The sequence below is a fragment of the Petromyzon marinus genome, chromosome 58 (genome assembly GCF_048934315.1).
Source record: "Petromyzon marinus isolate PM22_M1 ecotype Great Lakes invasive population chromosome 58, UKy_Petmar_22M1.pri1.0, whole genome shotgun sequence".
Classification (NCBI taxonomy): domain Eukaryota; kingdom Metazoa; phylum Chordata; class Hyperoartia; order Petromyzontiformes; family Petromyzontidae; genus Petromyzon; species Petromyzon marinus.
In genome coordinates this window covers 5,058,703-5,076,391 of record NC_133724.1, presented here as the reverse complement: position 1 = coordinate 5,076,391, position 17,689 = coordinate 5,058,703, and the positions used below count along the sequence as shown (strand labels likewise).

At 54.4% G+C, this 17,689-nt stretch overlaps 2 protein-coding genes across 3 annotated transcripts in view; both read right to left on the bottom strand.

Annotated features, from left to right (window-relative positions):
• Positions 1 to 1,303: 1,303 nt before the first annotated feature.
• The window catches only part of LOC116955125 (BAI1-associated protein 3-like), an 89,891-nt gene continuing 73,505 nt past the window's right edge, over positions 1,304 to 17,689 (bottom strand). For both annotated transcript variants that reach the window (XM_076052885.1, XM_076052883.1), the window contains 8 exons: positions 16,058 to 16,137; positions 15,479 to 15,587; positions 12,914 to 12,985; positions 10,543 to 10,626; positions 8,365 to 8,479; positions 5,647 to 5,776; positions 3,753 to 3,958; positions 1,304 to 1,450 (listed from right to left, as the gene is read on the bottom strand). In XM_076052885.1, coding sequence (XP_075909000.1) covers positions 1,335 to 1,450; positions 3,753 to 3,958; positions 5,647 to 5,776; positions 8,365 to 8,479; positions 10,543 to 10,626; positions 12,914 to 12,985; positions 15,479 to 15,587; positions 16,058 to 16,137 — 912 coding nt within the window. In that variant the 3' untranslated portion in view covers positions 1,304 to 1,334. The remainder of the gene's footprint in view (positions 1,451 to 3,752; positions 3,959 to 5,646; positions 5,777 to 8,364; positions 8,480 to 10,542; positions 10,627 to 12,913; positions 12,986 to 15,478; positions 15,588 to 16,057; positions 16,138 to 17,689) is intronic.
• LOC142905720 (uncharacterized) lies at positions 5,788 to 7,371 on the bottom strand (the record flags this gene model as incomplete). Its single annotated transcript, XM_076052783.1, has 1 exon — positions 5,788 to 7,371. A coding segment is annotated over one exon (1,584 nt), but the record flags the coding sequence as incomplete, so codon positions are not given.

Here is a 17,689-nt window from a genome sequence, read left to right as displayed (position 1 = left end):
ATCATTGCTTGTTTGTCAGGCAGCTATGCTAGTGGGGTGGGTCGGAGGGAGGAGATCTCCCCCTAATACTGTGCCACACGACAACACTCAACGCTGTCACTCGCTTGGACGATGCCGTACCCGGTGGTGGCCAGAGGCACCGAGAGAGGGGACCCAGCCACGTCCCTTGGGAGGCTTCAACCCCTCGGCACCACGGCCCTTGACGAGCTAAGGAGTTTGTGTGTCTCTCTCCATCATCATCATCATCACGGTGGCTAGGAGATGTTGACTACCTCGCCTGGTACGCAGGAGGTCGTCGTTTTGATCGTGACCCTGTCGCCTGCTGCTGTATATTTGGAGTTTGCGTGTCTCTCTCCATCATCATCACGGTGGCTAGGAGATGTTGACTACCTCGCCTGGTGTACAGGAGGTCGTGGGTTCGATCCCGACCCTGTCGCCTGCTGCTGTATATTTGGAGTTTGCGTGTCTCTCTCATCATCATCATCACTGTGGCTATGAGATGTTAACTACCTCGCCTGGTATGCAGGAGGTCGTCGGTTCGATCGTGACCCTGTCGCCTGCTGCTGCTGCTGTATATTTGGAGTTTGCGTGTCTCTCTCTCCCTCATCATCATCACGGTGGCTAGGAGATGTTAACTACCTCGCCTGGTACGCAGGAGGTCGTCGGTTCGATCGTGACCCTGTCGCCTGCTGCTGCTGCTGTATATTTGGAGTTTGCGTGTGTCTCTCTCTCTCATCATCATCACGATGGCTAGGAGATGTTAACTACCTCGCCTGGTATGCAGGAGGTCGTGGGTTCGATCGTGACCCTGTCACCTGCTGCTGCTGTATATTTGGAGTTTGCGTGTCTCTCTCTCATCATCATCATCACTGTGGCTATGAGATGTTAACTACCTCGCCTGGTACGCAGGAGGTCGTGGGTTCGATCGTGACCCTGACGCCTGCTGCTGCTGTATATTTGGAGTTTGCTTGTTTCTCTCCACGTGGTCCCGTGGATTTTCATTCCTCCGGGATCCGCCGGTCTTTCCCCCCTCTTCGTTATCAGCTGTCATTTGTGATGGACAGGGTCGCTTCTCGAACAAAAATAACCATACAGGATACCTCGGTGGGCCTCAGGGGCCGTCCATAAATGACGTCACGCGATTTTGGACGATTTTTGACCCCCCCCCCCCCCCCCATCGTCACACGGCGTCGCATAAAGGCAGACCCCCCCCCCTAAAATATGACCACCCCCGATCTCTCTCCCTGCACTCCTCTGTGCCCACTCTCTCCCTGCCCCCCCTCGCCCCCTCCCCACCCCCCACATCTCTCTCCCCGCCACCACCCCAGCACCGCTCATGGGGAGGTGGCCGGGTGCAGGCACTGGGATTCGGCCGCCCTGTAGGCCTTTGCGAATTCCTGTGCCTCGCTGTCCGAGGCACGGCCCAGCAGGACGGCCAGGATCTCGGCCTCTGTCGTGAAAGAAGGGCAAGGGGGTAGGGGCGACGGGTGGGTGAGTGGGTGGGTGGGTGAGTGGGTGAGTGAGTGAGTGGGTGAGTGAGTGGGTGGGTGAGTGGGTGAATGAGTGAGTGGGTGAGTGAGTGGGTGGGTGAGTGGGTGGGTGGGTGAGTGAGTGAGTGGGTGAGTGAGTGGGTGGGTGGGTGAGTGGGTGGGTGAATGAGTGGGTGAGTGGGTGGGTGGGTGGGTGAGTGAGTGAGTGGGTGGGTGGGTGAGTGGGTGGGTGGGTGAGTGAGTGAGTGGGTGAGTGAGTGAGTGGGTGGGTGGGTAAGTGAGTGGGTGAGTGGGTGGGTGAGTGGGTGGGTGAGTGGGTGGGTGAGTAGGTGGGTGGGTGAGTGGGTGGGTGGGTGAGTGGGTGGCTGGGTGAGTGGGTGGCTGGGTGAGTGGGTGGGTGAGTGGATGGGTGAGTCAGTGGGTGAGTGAGTGAGTGAGTGGGTGGGTGAGTGGGTGAGTGAGTGAGTGGGTGGGTGGGTGGCTGGGTGGGTGAGTGGGTGGGTGGGTGGGTGAGTGAGTGAGTGGGTGAGTGAGTGGGTGGCTGGGTGGGTGAGTGGTGAGTGAGTGGGTGGCTGGGTGGGTGAGTGGGTGGGTGAGTGAGTGAGTGGGTGGCTAGGTGGGTGAGTGGGTGGGTGGGTGGGTGACTGAGGGGGTGAGTGGGTGGGTGAGTGAGTAGGTGGGTGGGTGAGTGGATGGGTGGGTATTTGAGTAGGTGAGTGGGTGGTTGAGTGGGTGAATTGGCAAGCAGGTGAAAGAGTGAGTGGGTGCGTGAGTGAGTGGATGGGTGGGTGAGTGGGTTGGTGGGTGAGTTAGTGAGAGAGTGAGTGGGTGAGTGGATGAGTGAGTGGGTGAGTGAGTGACTCAGTGGGTGAATGGGTGAGTGAGTGGGTGGGTGAGTAGGTTGGTGGGTGGGCGAGTGGTGATGGTGCTGGTGGTGCTGGTGATGGTGGTGCTGGTGGTGATGGTGCTGCTGGTGGCGATAGTGCTGGTAGTGATGGTAGTGCTGGTGGTGCTGGTGCTGGTAGTGATGGTAGTGATGGTGCTGGTAGTGATGGTAGTGATGGTAGTGATGGTAGTGCTGGTGCTGATAGTAATGGTAGTGATGGTGCTGGTAGTGATGGTAGTGATGGTAGTGCTGGTGGTGCTGGTGCTGGTAGTGATGGTAGTGATGGTAGTGCTGGTGGTGCTGGTGCTGGTAGTGCTGGTAGTGATGGTGGTGCTGTGCTGCTGATGGTGCTGACGATGCTGGTGGTGATGATGGTGATGGTGATGCTGGTGCTGGTAGTGATGGTGGTGCTGGTGATGATGCTGGTGGTGATGGTAGTGATGGTGGTGCTGGTAGTGATGGTAGTGCTGGTGGTGCTGGTAGTGATGGTAGTGCTGGTGGTGCTGGTGCTGGTGGTGCTGGTGGTGCTGGTAGTGATGGTAGTGCTGGTGGTGCTGGTGCTGATGGTGACGGTAGTGCTGGTGCTGGTAGTGATGGTGGTGCTGGTGGTGATGGTGGTGCTGGTAGTGATGGTAGTGCTGGTGCTGGTAGTGATGGTAGTGCTGGTGGTGCTGGTGGTGGTGCTGGTAGTGATGGTAGTGCTGGTAGTGATGGTAGTGATGGTAGTGCTGGTAGTGCTGGTGGTGCTGATAGTGCTGGCTGTGCTGGTAGTGATGGTGGTTCTGGTAGTGATGGTAGTGCTGGTGGTGCTGATGGTGCTGGCTGTGCTGGCAGTGATGGTGGTGCTGGTGTTGCTGGTAGTGCTGGTAGTGCTGGTGGTGTTGGTGCTGGTAGTGATGATAGTGATGGTGGTGCTGGTGATGGTAGTGATGGTGGTGCTGGTAGTGCTGGTGGTGCTGGTGCTGGTAGTGATGGTAGTGCTGGTAGTGATGGTAGTGCTGGTGATGCTGGTGGTGATGGTGGTGATGGTGGTGATGGTGATGGTGGTGATGGTAGTGCTGCTGGTGCTGGTGGTGCTGGTGCTGCTGATGGTGCTGACGATGCTGGTGGTGCTGGTGCTGCTGACGATGCTGGTGGTGATGCTGGTGCTGCTGGTGACGATGCTGGTGGTGACGGTGGTGATGGTAGTGCTGGTGGTGTTGGTGGTGCTGATGGTGCTGACGATGCTGGTGGTGATGGTGGTGATGGTAGTGCTGGTGGTGTTGGTGCTGCTGGTGACGATGCTGGTAGTGCTGGTGGTGCTGGTAGTGCTGGTGGTGCTGGTGCTGCTGGTGACGATGCCGGTGGTGACGGTGGTGATGGCGACGTCTCCTCACCGGCGTCGCTGGGCCGCGGGTGCAGCAGCGCGAGCGCCACCTGCGGCACGGAGCGAGGGTCGGGGGCGGGCGGCCCGTGGACCCCGGGGACTCCGGACAGCGCCAGGGCTGCCTCCCCTACGAGTGCCGCGCGCAGACCCCCGTGGTTGCGCACCGTGCACAGAGCACAGGCGCCAGGAGAGGCACACTGCTCACGGCTCACCTTGCTGGCACGTGGTGGTGTGTGGGGGGGGTGGGGGGGTGGTGGGGGAGTGGGGGGGGGTGAGAGCGGAGAGACAGGAGAGGGACGAGGAGAGAGAGAGAGACAGAAAGAGAGAGAGAGACACAGGGAGAGAGAGGGGCACGTGAGTGACTGAGTGAGTGTGTCTGTGTGTGTGTGTCTGTGTCTCTGTGAGTGTGTCTGTGTCTCTCTCTGTGTGTCTGTGTCTCTGTAAGTATGCCTGTCTCTGTGTGTGTGTCTGTGTCTCTGTGAGTGTGTCTGTGTCTCTCTGTGTGTGTCTGTGTCTCTGTGTGTGTCCGTGTCTCTGTGAGTATGTCTGTCTCTGTGTGTGTGTCTGTGTCTCTGTGAGTGTGTCTGTGTCTCTCTGTGTGTGTCTGTGTCTCTGTGAGTATGCCTGTCTCTCTGTGTGTGTCTGTGTCTCTGTGAGTGTGTCTGTGTCTCTCTGTGTGTGTGTCTGTGTCTCTGTGAGTATGCCTGTCTCTGTGTGTGTGTCTGTGTCTCTGTGAGTGTGTCTGTGTCTCTCTGTGTGTGTCTGTGTCTCTGTGTGTGTGTGTCCGTGTCTCTGTGAGTATGCCTGTCTCTGTGTGTGTGTCCGTATCTCTGTGTGTGTGTGTGTCCGTGTCTCTGTGAGTGTGCCCGTGTCTCTGTGAGTGTGCCCGTGTCTCTGTGAGTGTGTCTGTGTCTCTGTGAGTATGCCTGTCTCTCTGTGTGTGTCTGTGTCTCTGTGAGTGTGTCTGTGTCTCTCTGTGTGTGTCTGTGTCTCTGTGAGTATGCCTGTCTCTGTGTGTGTGTCTGTGTCTCTGTGAGTATGCCCGTGTCTCTGTGTGTGTGTCTGTGTCTCTGTGTGTGTGTGTCTGTGTCTCTGTGTGTGTGTGTCCATGTCTCTGTGTGTGTGTCCGTGTCTCTGTGTGTGTGTGTCCATGTCTCTGTGAGTGTGCCCATGTCTCTGTGTGTGTGTGTCCATGTCTCTGTGTGTGTGTCCGTGTCTCTGTGAGTGTGTCCGTGTCTCTGTGAGTGTTCCCGTGTCTCTGTGAGTGTGTCCGTGTCTCTGTGAGTATGCCTGTCTCTGTGAGTGTGTGTGTCCGTGTCTCTGTGAGTGTGTCCGTGGCCCGTGTCTCTGTGAGTGTCCGTGTCTCTGTAAGTATGCCAGTCTCTCTGTGTGTGTGTCCGTATCTCTGTGTGTGTGTGTCCATGTCTCTGTGAGTGTGCCCATGTCTCTCTGTGTGTGTGTGTGTCCATGTCTCTGTGTGTGTGTCCGTGTCTCTGTGAGTGTGTCCGTGTCTCTGTGAGTGTGCCCGTGTCTCTGTGAGTGTCCGTGTCTCTGCAAGTATGCCAGTCTCTGTGTGTGTGTGTCTGGGTCTCTGTGAGTATGCCCGTGTCTCTGTGTGTGTGTCCGTGTCTCTGTGTGTGTGTCCGTCTGTGTGTGTGTGTCCGTGTCTCTGTGAGTATGCCTGTCTCTGTGAGTGTGTGTGTCCGTGTCTCTGTGTGTGTCCGTGTCTCTGTGTGTGTGTGTGTGTCCGTGTCTCTGTGTGTGTGTCCGTGTCTCTGTGTGTGTGTGTCCGTGTCTCTGTGAGTGTGTTCGTGTCTCTGTGTGTGTGTGTCCGTGTCTCTGTGTGTGTGTCCGTGTCTCTGTGTGTGTCCCTGTGAGTATGCCTGTCTCTCTGTGCGACTCACAAGCTGAGCGTCTCGTCCACCAGGATGTGCGTTCCCCTCTCCCCGGCCCGCGTGCTCCTGGCCTTGACGTCTCCGAACGTGGAGCGTGGCAGGAGACGAATCTTCACGATCGGCCGGATCTGCCCCTTGTCTGCATGGCAAACGGCGCAAAGCAAAGACCCCGGGTGTCCTTAGCACCACGATCCTCGTGACTCTGGGTGAGTGACGCTGAGTGAGTGACGCTGAGTGAGTGACGCTGGGTGAGTGATGCTGGGTGAGTGATGCTGGGTGAGTGACTCTGGGTGAGTGACGCTGGGTGAGTGACTCTGGGTGAGTGGCGCTGGGTGAGTGGCTCTGGGTGAGTGACTCTGGGTGAGTGGCTCTGGGTGAGTGACGCTGGGTGAGTGACGCTGGGTGAATGACTCTGGGTGAGTGACTCTGGGTGAGTGACGCTGGGTGAGTGACGCTGGGTGAGTGACTCTGGGTGAGTGGCTCTGGCTGAGTGACTCGGGGTGAGTGGCGCTGGGTGAGTGGCGCTGGGTGAGTGGCGCTGGGTGAGTGGCGCTGGGTGAGTGGCGCTGGGTGAGTGGCGCTGGGTGAGTGGCGCTGGGTGAGTGGCTCTGGGTGAGTGACTCTGGGTGAGTGACTCTGGGTGAGTGACTCTGGGTGAGTGACGCTGGGTGAGTGACTCTGGGTGAGTGACTCTGGGTGAGTGGCGCTGGGTGAGTGGCTCTGGGTGAGTGACTCTGGGTGAGTGACTCTGGGTGAGTGACGCTGGGTGAGTGACTCTGGGTGAGTGACGCTGGGTGAGTGACTCTGGGTGAGTGACTCTGGGTGAGTGACTCTGGGTGAGTGGCGCTGGGTGAGTGGCGCTGGGTGAGTGGCGCTGGGTGAGTGACTCTGGGTGAGTGACTCTGGGGGAGTGACTCTGGGTGAGTGACTGCTGGGTGAGTGGACGCTGGGTGAGTGACTCTGGGTGAGTGACTCTGGGTGAGTGACTCTGGGTGAGTGACTCTGACTGAGTGACTCTGGCTGAGTGACGCTGGGTGAGTGACTCTGGGTGAGTGGCTCTGGGTGAGTGACTCTGGGTGAGTGACTCTGGGTGAGTGACTCTGGGTGAGTGGCTCTGGGTGAGTGACTTTGGGTGAGTGACTCTGGGTGAGTGACTCTGGGTGAGTGGCTCTGGGTGAGTGGCTCTGGGTGAGTGACTCTGGGTGAGTGGCTCTGGGTGAGTGACTCTGGGTGAGTGACGCTGGGTGAGTGACTCTGGGTGAGTGACGCTGGGTGAGTGACTCTGGGTGAGTGACTCTGGGTGAGTGACTCTGGGTGAGTGGCGCTGGGTGAGTGGCACTGGGTGAGTGGCGCTGGGTGAGTGACTCTGGGTGAGTGACTCTGGGGGAGTGACTCTGGGTGAGTGACTGCTGGGTGAGTGGACGCTGGGTGAGTGACTCTGGGTGAGTGACTCTGGGTGAGTGACTCTGGGTGAGTGACTCTGACTGAGTGACTCTGGCTGAGTGACGCTGGGTGAGTGACTCTGGGTGAGTGGCTCTGGGTGAGTGGCTCTGGGTGAGTGACTCTGGGGGAGTGACTCTGGGTGAGTGGCTCTGGGTGAGTGACTTTGGGTGAGTGACTCTGGGTGAGTGACTCTGGGTGAGTGGCTCTGGGTGAGTGGCTCTGGGTGAGTGACTCTGGGTGAGTGGCTCTGGGTGAGTGACTCTGGGGGAGTGACTCTGGGGGAGTGACTCTGGGTTAGTGACTTTGGGTGAGTGACTCTGGGTTAGTGACTCTGGGTGAGTGGCTCTGGGTGAGTGACGCTGGGTTAGTGACGCTGGGTGAGTGACTCTGGGTGAGTGACTCTGGGTGAGTGACTCTGGGTTAGTGACTTTGGGTGAGTGACTCTGGGTTAGTGACTCTGGGTGAGTGGCTCTGGGTGAGTGACGCTGGGTGAGTGACTCTGGGTGAGTGACTCTGGGTTAGTGACTCTGGGTGAGTGGCTCTGGGTGAGTGGCTCTGGGTGAGTGACTCTGGGTGAGTGGCTCTGGGTGAGTGACTCTGGGGGAGTGACTCTGGGTTAGTGACTTTGGGTGAGTGACTCTGGGTTAGTGACTCTGGGTGAGTGGCTCTGGGTGAGTGACGCTGGGTTAGTGACTCTGGGTGAGTGACGCTGGGTGAGTGACTCTGGGTGAGTGACGCTGGGTGAGTGACTCTGGGTGAGTGGACGCTAGGTGAGTGACTCTGGGGTGAGTGACTCTGGGTGAGTGACTCTGGGTGAGTGACTCTGGGTGAGTGACTCTGGGTGAGAGGCTTTGGGTGAGTGACTCTGGGTGAGTGACTCTGGGTGAGTAACGCTGGGTGAGTGACTCTGGGTGAGTGGACGCTGGGTGAGTGACTCTGGGTGAGTGGACGCTGGGTGAGTGGACGCTGGGTGAGTGACGCTGGGTGAGTGACTCTGGGTGAGTGGACGCTGGGTGAGTGGACGCTGGGTGAGTGACTCTGGGTGAGTGACTCTGGGTGAGTGACTCTGGGTGAGTGACTCTGGGTGAGTGACTCTGGGTGAGTGATGCTGGGGTGAGTGGACGCTGGGTGAGTGACTCTGGGTGAGTGACGCTGGGTGAGTGACTCTGGGTGAGTGGCTCTGGGTGAGTGACTCTGGGTGAGTGACTCTGTGTGAGTGACTCTGGGTGAGTGACTCTGGGTGAGTGACTCTGGGTGAGTGACTCTGGGTGAGTGGACGACTACCGTCTCCGCCGGGAAGGGCCACGTTGAGCACCTCCACCACGAGGAGCTGTCGCCCGTGGTCGTAGAGGCACTTCAGGGCGAGGCTCCCAAACGACCTCCTCTGGAGGGACGACGTCTGGGGGACACGGCGCGGTGCAACTCACTCAACTACTCACTCACTCAACTACCCACTCAACTACCCACTCACCTACCTACTCACTCAACTACCCACTCACTCAACTACCCACTCACTCAACTACCCACTCACTCAACTACCTACTCACTCACTCACCTTCTCACTCACCTTCTCACTCACCCACTCGCTCAACTCACTCACTCAACTACCCACTCACTCAACTACCCACTCACTCAACTACCCACTCACTCACCTTCTCACTCACCTTCTCACTCACGCACTCACTCACTCACTCACCCACTCACTCACTCACCTACTCACTCACTCAACTACCCACTCACTCACCTACCTACTCACTCACTCAACTACCCACTCACTCACTCACCCACTCTCTCACCCACTCACTCACCCACTCACTCGCTCACTCACCCACCTACCTACTCACCTATTCACTCACTCACCTACCTACCCACTCGCTCACCTATCTACCCACTCACTCACCTACCCACTCACTCACCTACCTACCCACGCACCTCACCTACCTAATCACTCACTCACCTACTCACTCACTCACCTACCCACTCACTCACCTACCTACCCACTCACTCACTCACCTACCTACTCACTCACCTACCTACCTACTCATTCACACACCTACCCACTCACTCACCTACCCACTCACCTACCCACTCACTCACCTACCCACTCGCTCACCTACCCACTCACTCTATGGGCAGTGCTGAGTCTATGGGCAGTGTTGAGTCTATGGGCAGTGCTGAGTCTATAGGCAGTGTTCTTAACCATTCGTTCACCTACCCACTCACTCACCTACCCACCCACTCACTCACCCACCCACATATCCACTCACTCACCTACCCACTCACTCATTCACCTACCCACTCACTCACCTACCCCCTTGCTCACCTACCCATTCGCTCACCTACCCACTCACTCACCTTCCCACTCACCCACCCACCTACCCACTCACTCACCTACTCATCCACTCACTCACCAACCCACTCACTCATCTGCCCACTCAGTGTTGAGTCTATGAATAGTGTTAGTCTATGGGCAGTGTTGAATCTATGGGTCGTGCTAGGTCTACGGGGCAGTGCTGAGTCTATGGGGCAGTGTTGAGTCTATGAGCAGAGTTGAGTCCATGGGCAGTGCTGAGTCTATGGGCAGTGTTGAGTCTATGGGCAGTGCTGAGTCTATAGGCAGTGTTAGTCTATGGGCAGTGCTGAGTCTATAGGCAGTGTTGAGTCTATGAGTAGTGTTAGTCTATGGGCAGTGTTGAGTCTATGGGTAGTGTTGAGTCTCTGGGCAGTGTTGAGTCTATGGACAGTGTTGAGTCTATGGTGCAGTGCTGAGTCTGTAGGCAGTGTTAGTCAATGGGCAGTGCTGAGTCTATGAGTAGTGTTAGTCTATGGGTAGTGTTGAGTCTATAGGCAGTGTTGAGTCTATAGGCAGTGTTAGTCTATGGGCAGTGTTGAGTCTATGGGTAGTGTTGAGTCTATGGGTAGTGTTGAGTCTATAGGCAGTGTTGAGTCTATAGGCAGTGTTAGTCTATGGGCAGTGCTGAGTCTATGAGTAGTGTTAGTCTATGGGCAGTGCTAGTCTATGGGCAGTGTTAGTCTATGGGCAGTGTTGAATCTATGGGTCGTGCTAGGTCTACGGGGCAGTGTTGAGTCTATGGGGCAGTGTTGAGTCCATGGGCAGTGCTGAGTCTATGGGCAGTGTTGAATCTATGGGCAGTGTTGAGTTTATGAGTAGTGTTGAGTCTATGAGTAGTGTTAGTCTATTGGCAGTGTTAGTCTATGGGCAGTGTTGAATCTATGGGCAGTGTTAGTCTATGGGCAGTGTTAGTCTATGGGCAGTGTTGAGTCTATTGGGCAGTGCTGAGTCTATGAGTAGTGTGAGTCTATGGGGCAGTGCTGAGTCTATGAGTAGTGTTAGTCTATGGGGCAGTGTTGAGTCTATGGGTCAGTGTGTACTTATGTTGAACTTCTTTCGCACCGCACGTAGACAACGGTGCCCAGCGGGGCGAGGCGAGGGTGTGCTACCTGCTCGCTGCATCGCCTTTGCAGTATTTGCACAACGAGCCCCGCAGTCTGAGTCATCTTCAGCTTCAGCTCCCGGTCCAGCTCCTGTCACCAAAATCATAAATAAGTAATATTTAAAAAAAAAACTTTTTTTTTTTAAAACACGCCTTATTGAAATGTACCGTACCAGCAATGGAATAACTCCACGACTCCAGGCAGTGGCCCTGAAGCTTGCCACAACGTAAGGGGCCCGTGGTGATTTACAACCAACGTGGGTTGAGCGTTGGACAATTAGACCGAAGGTAAAAGACAACATGTAAAAATGAATGTTTATAAATATTTTTTTTTATGATACAATATAGTATTGTCTTCAGTATGACATAAGGATACCAAGTTTGCAGTCGATACCACATTTGGAAGTGGGTTAAAATTGAGTTACAAGATTTATAGATACAACAACAACAGACAGCGAGTTCAAACACATTCCTGCGGAGGGAGATGGTACAGTGAGGGAAAAAAGTATTTGATCCCCTGCTGATTTTGTACGTTTGCCCACTGACAAAGAAATGATCAGTCTATAATTTTAATGGTAGGTTTATTTGAACAGTGAGAGACAGAATAACAAAAAAATCCAGAAAAACGCATGTCAAAAATGTTATAAATTTATTTACATTTTAATGAGGGTAATAAGTATTTGACCCCTCTGCAAAACAAGACTTAGTACTTGGTGGCAAAACCCTTGTTGGCAATCACAGAGGTCAGACGTTTCTTGTAGTTGGCCACCAGGTTTGCACACATCTAAGGAGGGATTTTGTCCCACTCCTCTTTGCAGATCTTCTCCAAGTCATTAAGGTTTCGAGGCTGACGTTTGGCATCTCGAACCTTCAGCTCCCTCCACAGATTTTCTATGGGATTAAGGTCTGGAGACTGGCTAAGCCACTCCAGGACCTTAATGTGCTTCTTCTTGTGCCACTCCTTTGTTGCCTTGGCCGTGTGTTTTGGGTCATTGTCATGCTGGAATACCCATCCACGACCCATTTTCAATACCCTGGCTGAGGGAAGGAGGTTCTCACCCAAGATTTGACGGTACATGGCCCCGTCCATCGTCCCTTTGATGCGGTGAAGTTGTCCTGTCCCCTTAGCAGAAAAACACCCCCAAAGCATGTTTCCACCTCCATGTTTGACGGTGGGGATGGTGTTCTTGGGGTCATGGGTAGCATTCCTCCTCCAAACACGGCGAGTTGAGTTGATGCCTCATCTGACCACAACACTTTCACCCAGTTGTCCTCTGAATCATTCAGATGTGCATTGGCAAACTTCAGGCGGGCATGTATATGTGCTTTCTTGAGCAGGGGGACCTTGCGGGCGCTGCAAGATTTCAGTCCTTCACAGCGTAGTGTGTTACCAATTGTTTTCTTGGTGAATATGGTCCCAGCTGCCTTGAGATCATTGACAATATCCTACTGTGTAGTTCTGGGCTGATTCCTCACCGTTCTCATGATCATTGCAACTCCACGAGGTGAGATCTAGCACGGAGCCCCAGGTCGAGGAAGATTGACAGTTCTTTTGTGTTTCTTCCATTTGCGAATAATCGCACCAACTGTTGTCACCTTCTCACCAAGCTGCTTGGCAATGGTCTTGTAGCCCATTCCAGCCTTGTGTAGGTCTACAATCTTGTCCCTGACATCCTTGGAGAGCTCTTTGGTCTTGGCCATGGTGGAGAGTTTGGAATCTGATTGATTGATTGTTTCTGTGGACAGGTGTCTTTTATACAGGTAACAAGCTGAGATTAGGAGCATTCCCTTAAAGAGTGTGCTCCTAATCTCAGCTCGTTACCTGTATAAAAGACATCTGGGAGCCAGAAATCTTTCTGATTGAGAGGGGGTCAAATACTTATTTCCCTCATTAAAATGCAAATCAATTTATAACATTTTTGATATGCGTTTTTCTGGATTTTTTGGTTGTTATTCTGTCTCTCTCTGTTCATGTTGTTGCTGATGATGGTGTGTGTGTATTTATGATTGGCTGACGATGTTGTTGCTGATGATGATGGTGTGTGTGTATTTATGATTGGCTGATGATGATGTTGCTGATGATGATGATGTGTGTGTATATATGATTGGCTGATGATGATGTTGCTGATGATGATGATGGTGTGTGTGTATTTATGATTGTCTGATGATGATGTTGCTGATAATGATGATGGTGTGTGTGTATTTATGATTGTCTGATGATGATGCTGCTGTATGTATGTTGAACTTCTTTCACACCGTACGTAGCCAACCGTGCTAATCGGAGGTGCTGCTGCTGCTGATGATGTGTGTATGAGTCTATGATTGGCTGATGATGATGTTCTTGCTGATGCTGATGGTGGTGTGAAAGTTCGACTCACCACAAACTCCTTGAGCTCCAGAGAGACAGGAGCATGGCCCCGATCGCTGGGATTGTAAATATCCAACAGCGCCTGATGCACCACACACAAGGCACACACCACACACACACACACACCAGACAAGACAAAGATAAAGATCCCCCGTATAGCCTCAAGAGACTGTTGGGGCAAGTGCTGTTAACGATAAGCACCCTATGAAGGCCGGCACGGCACACGAGGAGGTGGGTGGCCAGCACCACGCCCGGACGCCTTTGTCTCCCTAGCGGTGATGTTTACTACACACCGCACCAGGTAACTAATTTTGAGGCTGAGTCGACATAGGGGAGGCCCAGGACCGATTGAGATAATCGTCAGTGGGTATTTGCCGTGAGCGGGAATCGAACTCGGGTCGCCGGGTTCATAGCGCAGCGTAGCGCTAACCTGCTACACTACGGCTCCCCACGCACACACACACACACCACGCACACACACACACACCATGCACACACACACCACGCACACCACGCACGCACGCACACCACGCACGCACGCACACACACAGACACACACACACACCACGCACACAGACACACCACACACACTCCACAGCACGTACACCACGCACACACACACACACCACGCACACACACACACACCACGCACACACACACACACCACGCACACAAACACACCACGCACACACACACACACCACGCACACAAACACACCACGCACACACCACACACACACCACACACACCACACACAGCACACACACCACACACACACACACCACGCACACAAGGCACGCACCCCACGCACACACACACACCACGCACACACACACACACCACGCACACACACACACACCACGCACACAAACACACCACGCACACACCACACACACCACACACAGCACACACACCACGCACACACAGCACACACACACACTCCACGCACACCACGTACACAAGACACACCACGCACACCACACACAACACACACACACATACCACAAATACCACACACACCACGCACGCACACCACGCACACACACCACGCACACACACCACGCACACACACCATGCACGCACACCACGCACACACACATACCACACACACCACGCACACCACGCACACACACACCACGCACACACACCACGCACGCACACCACGCACACACACATACCACACACACCACGCACACCACACATACAACACACACCACACACACACACACTCACCACGCACACCACGCACACACACACACCACGCACACCACACACACACACCCCATGCACACTACACACACACCATGCACACCACGCACACAAACACCACGCACACCACACACACACAGCACGCACACCACACACACACACCATGCACACTACACACACACCACGCACACCACGCACACCACACACACACCACGCACACCACGCACACCACACACACCACGCACACCACACACACCACGCACACACACATACCACACACACCACGCACACACACATACCACACACACCACGCACACACACATATCACACACACACACCACGCACACCATATACACCACGCACAGACACACCACGCACACCACACACACACACCACGCACACACACACACCATACACCCCTCTGACCGGAGCCATCTTAACGATTTCTTGAGCATCCTCGGGCGAGGAGGAGGTCGGTTTTTTTTATTAACCATGCCCCAGATGGCGTTGCATTTCACAGGTGCGACATTGGCGAAATGTTGACCACCTCGCCTGGTATACAGGAGGTCGTCGGTTCGAGCCCGACGGTAATAGAGCAAGTGCAGAATCACTGAACCGGAATTGATAGCTTGAAAGTACGGGGCCCGTAGCGACTACACGTGTAGCTACTACTTATGTAGCTACTACACATGTACTGTAGCTACTACACATGTACCTACTACACATGTACTGTAGCTACTACTACTTTTACTACGATGATAATCCAGCACAGGTTGTGGGGCCTTTAGGGCTGTGCTCAGCATCTCTGAAGAGCCTGCGCCGACTACCTGGGGGATCTTTGCCTGTGTCTCACCTGTGCCTGTGTCTCACCTGTGTCTCACCTGTGCCTGTGTCTCACCTGTGCCTGTGTCTCACCTGTGTCTCACCTGTGCCTATGTCTCACCTGTGTCTCACCTGTGCCTGTGTCTCACCTGTGTCTCACCTGTGCCTGTGTCTCACCTGTGTCTCACCTGTGCCTGTATCTCACCTGTGCCTGTGTCTCACCTGTGCCTGTATTTCACCTGTGCCTGTGTCTCACCTGTGTCTCACCTGTGCCTATGTCTCACCTGTGCCTGTGTCTCACCTGTGCCTGTCTCACCTGTGTCTCACCTGTGCCTGTATCTCACCGGTGCCTGTGTCTCACCTGTGCCTGTATCTCACCTGTGTCTCACCTGTGCCTGTGTCTCACCTGTGGCTGTGTCTCACCTGTGCTTGTGTCTCACCTGTGCCTGTGTCTCACCTCTCTGACCTGTGTCTCACCTGTGCCTGTGTCTCACCTGTGGCTGTGTCTCACCTGTGGCTGTGTCTCACCTGTGCCTGTATCTCACCTGTGCGGCCAGGTCCATTCTGGAGTAGAAGTCGATGGAGCGTGGCTTCTTCTCGGAAACTATCTCCACGAGCATCAGCACCGTGCTTGTCCACAGCTCCTCCAACAGCCTGCGCTCAACACACGCACACACACTCGTCACACACGCAGCTCCTCCAACAGCCTGCGCTACACACACACACGCAGCTCCTCCAACAGCCTGCGCTATACACACACACACGCAGCTCCTCCAACAGCCTGCGCTACACACACACACAGCTCCTCCAACAGCCTGCGCTACACACACACACACACGCAGCTCCTCCAACAGCCTGCGCTACACACACACACGCAGCTACACGACGACACGATCTGAATTGTAGGGAGGGTGGTGGGGGGGTGGTGGTAGTGGGTTGTGGGGGAGGAGGGAGTGGGGGAGGGGAGGGAGTGGGGGGGCGGTGGGAGTGGGTTGTGGGGGAGGGGGGAGTGGGTTGTGGGGGAGGGGGGAGTGGGGGAGTAGGGGAGGGGGGAGTGGGGGAGGGGGAGTGGGGGAGGGGGGAGTGGTGGAGGGGGGGAGTGGGGGGGGTCCACGTGTGTTCACCTCTGGAAGCGGTCGTTGCTCAGCGTCTCAAAGAGGACACGGATGGTCTTGTTGAGGAAGTCCGAGAGAGACTCGATGGCCTGTGAAACCACACACAAAGACAAAGGTCCCCCGTGTAGCCTGTAACAGACTGTAGGGGCAAGTGCTGTGAGCGAGCAGCGCCTATAAGGGCCAGCACGGCATCACGAGGGGGTGCTTGGCCAGCACCACGCCCGGCCGCCTTTGTCTCCCCAGTGACGATGTTTACTACACACCGCACCAGGTACTTATTTGAGGCTGAGTCGACCTCGGGGAGGCCCAGGACCGGTTCAGATAATCGTCACCACCGGTGTTGGCCGTGAGCGGGAATCGAACCCGGGTCGCCGGGTTCACAGCGGTGGTGTAGCGCTAACCGCTACACCACCGCTGTTTGCGGGGTGTCACGGTGGTGAGATGTTATCCAGTATGCAGGAGGTCGTGTCTTCGATCCCGACCCTGACGATGGCGTTCTCTCTCTCTCTCTCTCCCCGTGGTCGTGTGGATTTCTCTCCGGGTCCCACGGTTATTCAACCTCCGCATTTCGAATCGACGTCAGTCACGCGTTTAGAGTTGTTTGGCTGCTGCTATACATTTCCACGTCGATGGTGATGATGGTCATGATGATGGTGATTTTTAGGATAAGCCGCTTTCGTTGAGCTATCGAGTTGTTCTCTTCTTACGATTCTGTGGCCGGTCGCGTCGATCAGAGCGGAATCGATTTCCAGCGCGGATATCGAAACGTCCCGGAAACGGGAGTTAAGAGTCATTGTTTTTTGTTTTCGTTGTTACAGTTGTTGTCGTTGTTGTCGTTGTTGTCGTCGTTACAGTTGTTGTCGTTGTTACAGTTGTTGTCGTTGTTGTCGTTGTTACAGTTGTTGTCGTCGTTACAGTTGTTGTCGTTGTTACAGTTGTTGTCGTCGTTACAGTTGTTGTCGTCGTTACAGTTGTTGTCGTTGTTGTCGTTGTTACAGTTGTTGTCGTTGTTACAGTTGTTGTCGTTGTTGTCGTTGTTACAGTTGTTGTCGTCGTTACAGTTGTTGTCGTCGTTACAGTTGTTGTCGTTGTTGTCGTTGTTACAGTTGTTGTCGTTGTTACAGTTGTTGTCGTTGTTGTCGTTGTTACAGTTGTTGTCGTCGTTACAGTTGTTGTCGTCGTTACAGTTGTTGTCGTTGTTGTCGTTGTTACAGTTGTTGTCGTTGTTGTCGTCGTTACAGTTGTTGTCGTCGTTACAGTTGTTGTCGTTGTTACAGTTGTTGTCGTTGTTGTCGTTGTTGTTGTTGTTGTCGTTGTTGTCGTTGTTACAGTTGTTGTCGTTGTTACAGTTGTTGTCGTTGTTACAGTTGTTGTCGTTGTTGTCGTCGTTACAGTTGTTGTCGTTGTTACAGTTGTTGTCGTTGTTACAGTTGTTGTCATCGTTACAGTTGTTGTCGTCGTTACAGTTGTTGTCGTCGTTACAGTTGTTGTCGTCGTTACAGTTGTTGTCGTCGTTACAGTTGTTGTCGTTGTTACAGTTGTTGTCGTTGTTGTCGTCGTTACAGTTGTTGTCGTTGTTACAGTTGTTGTCGTTGTTACAGTTGTTGTCATCGTTACAGTTGTTGTCGTCGTTACAGTTGT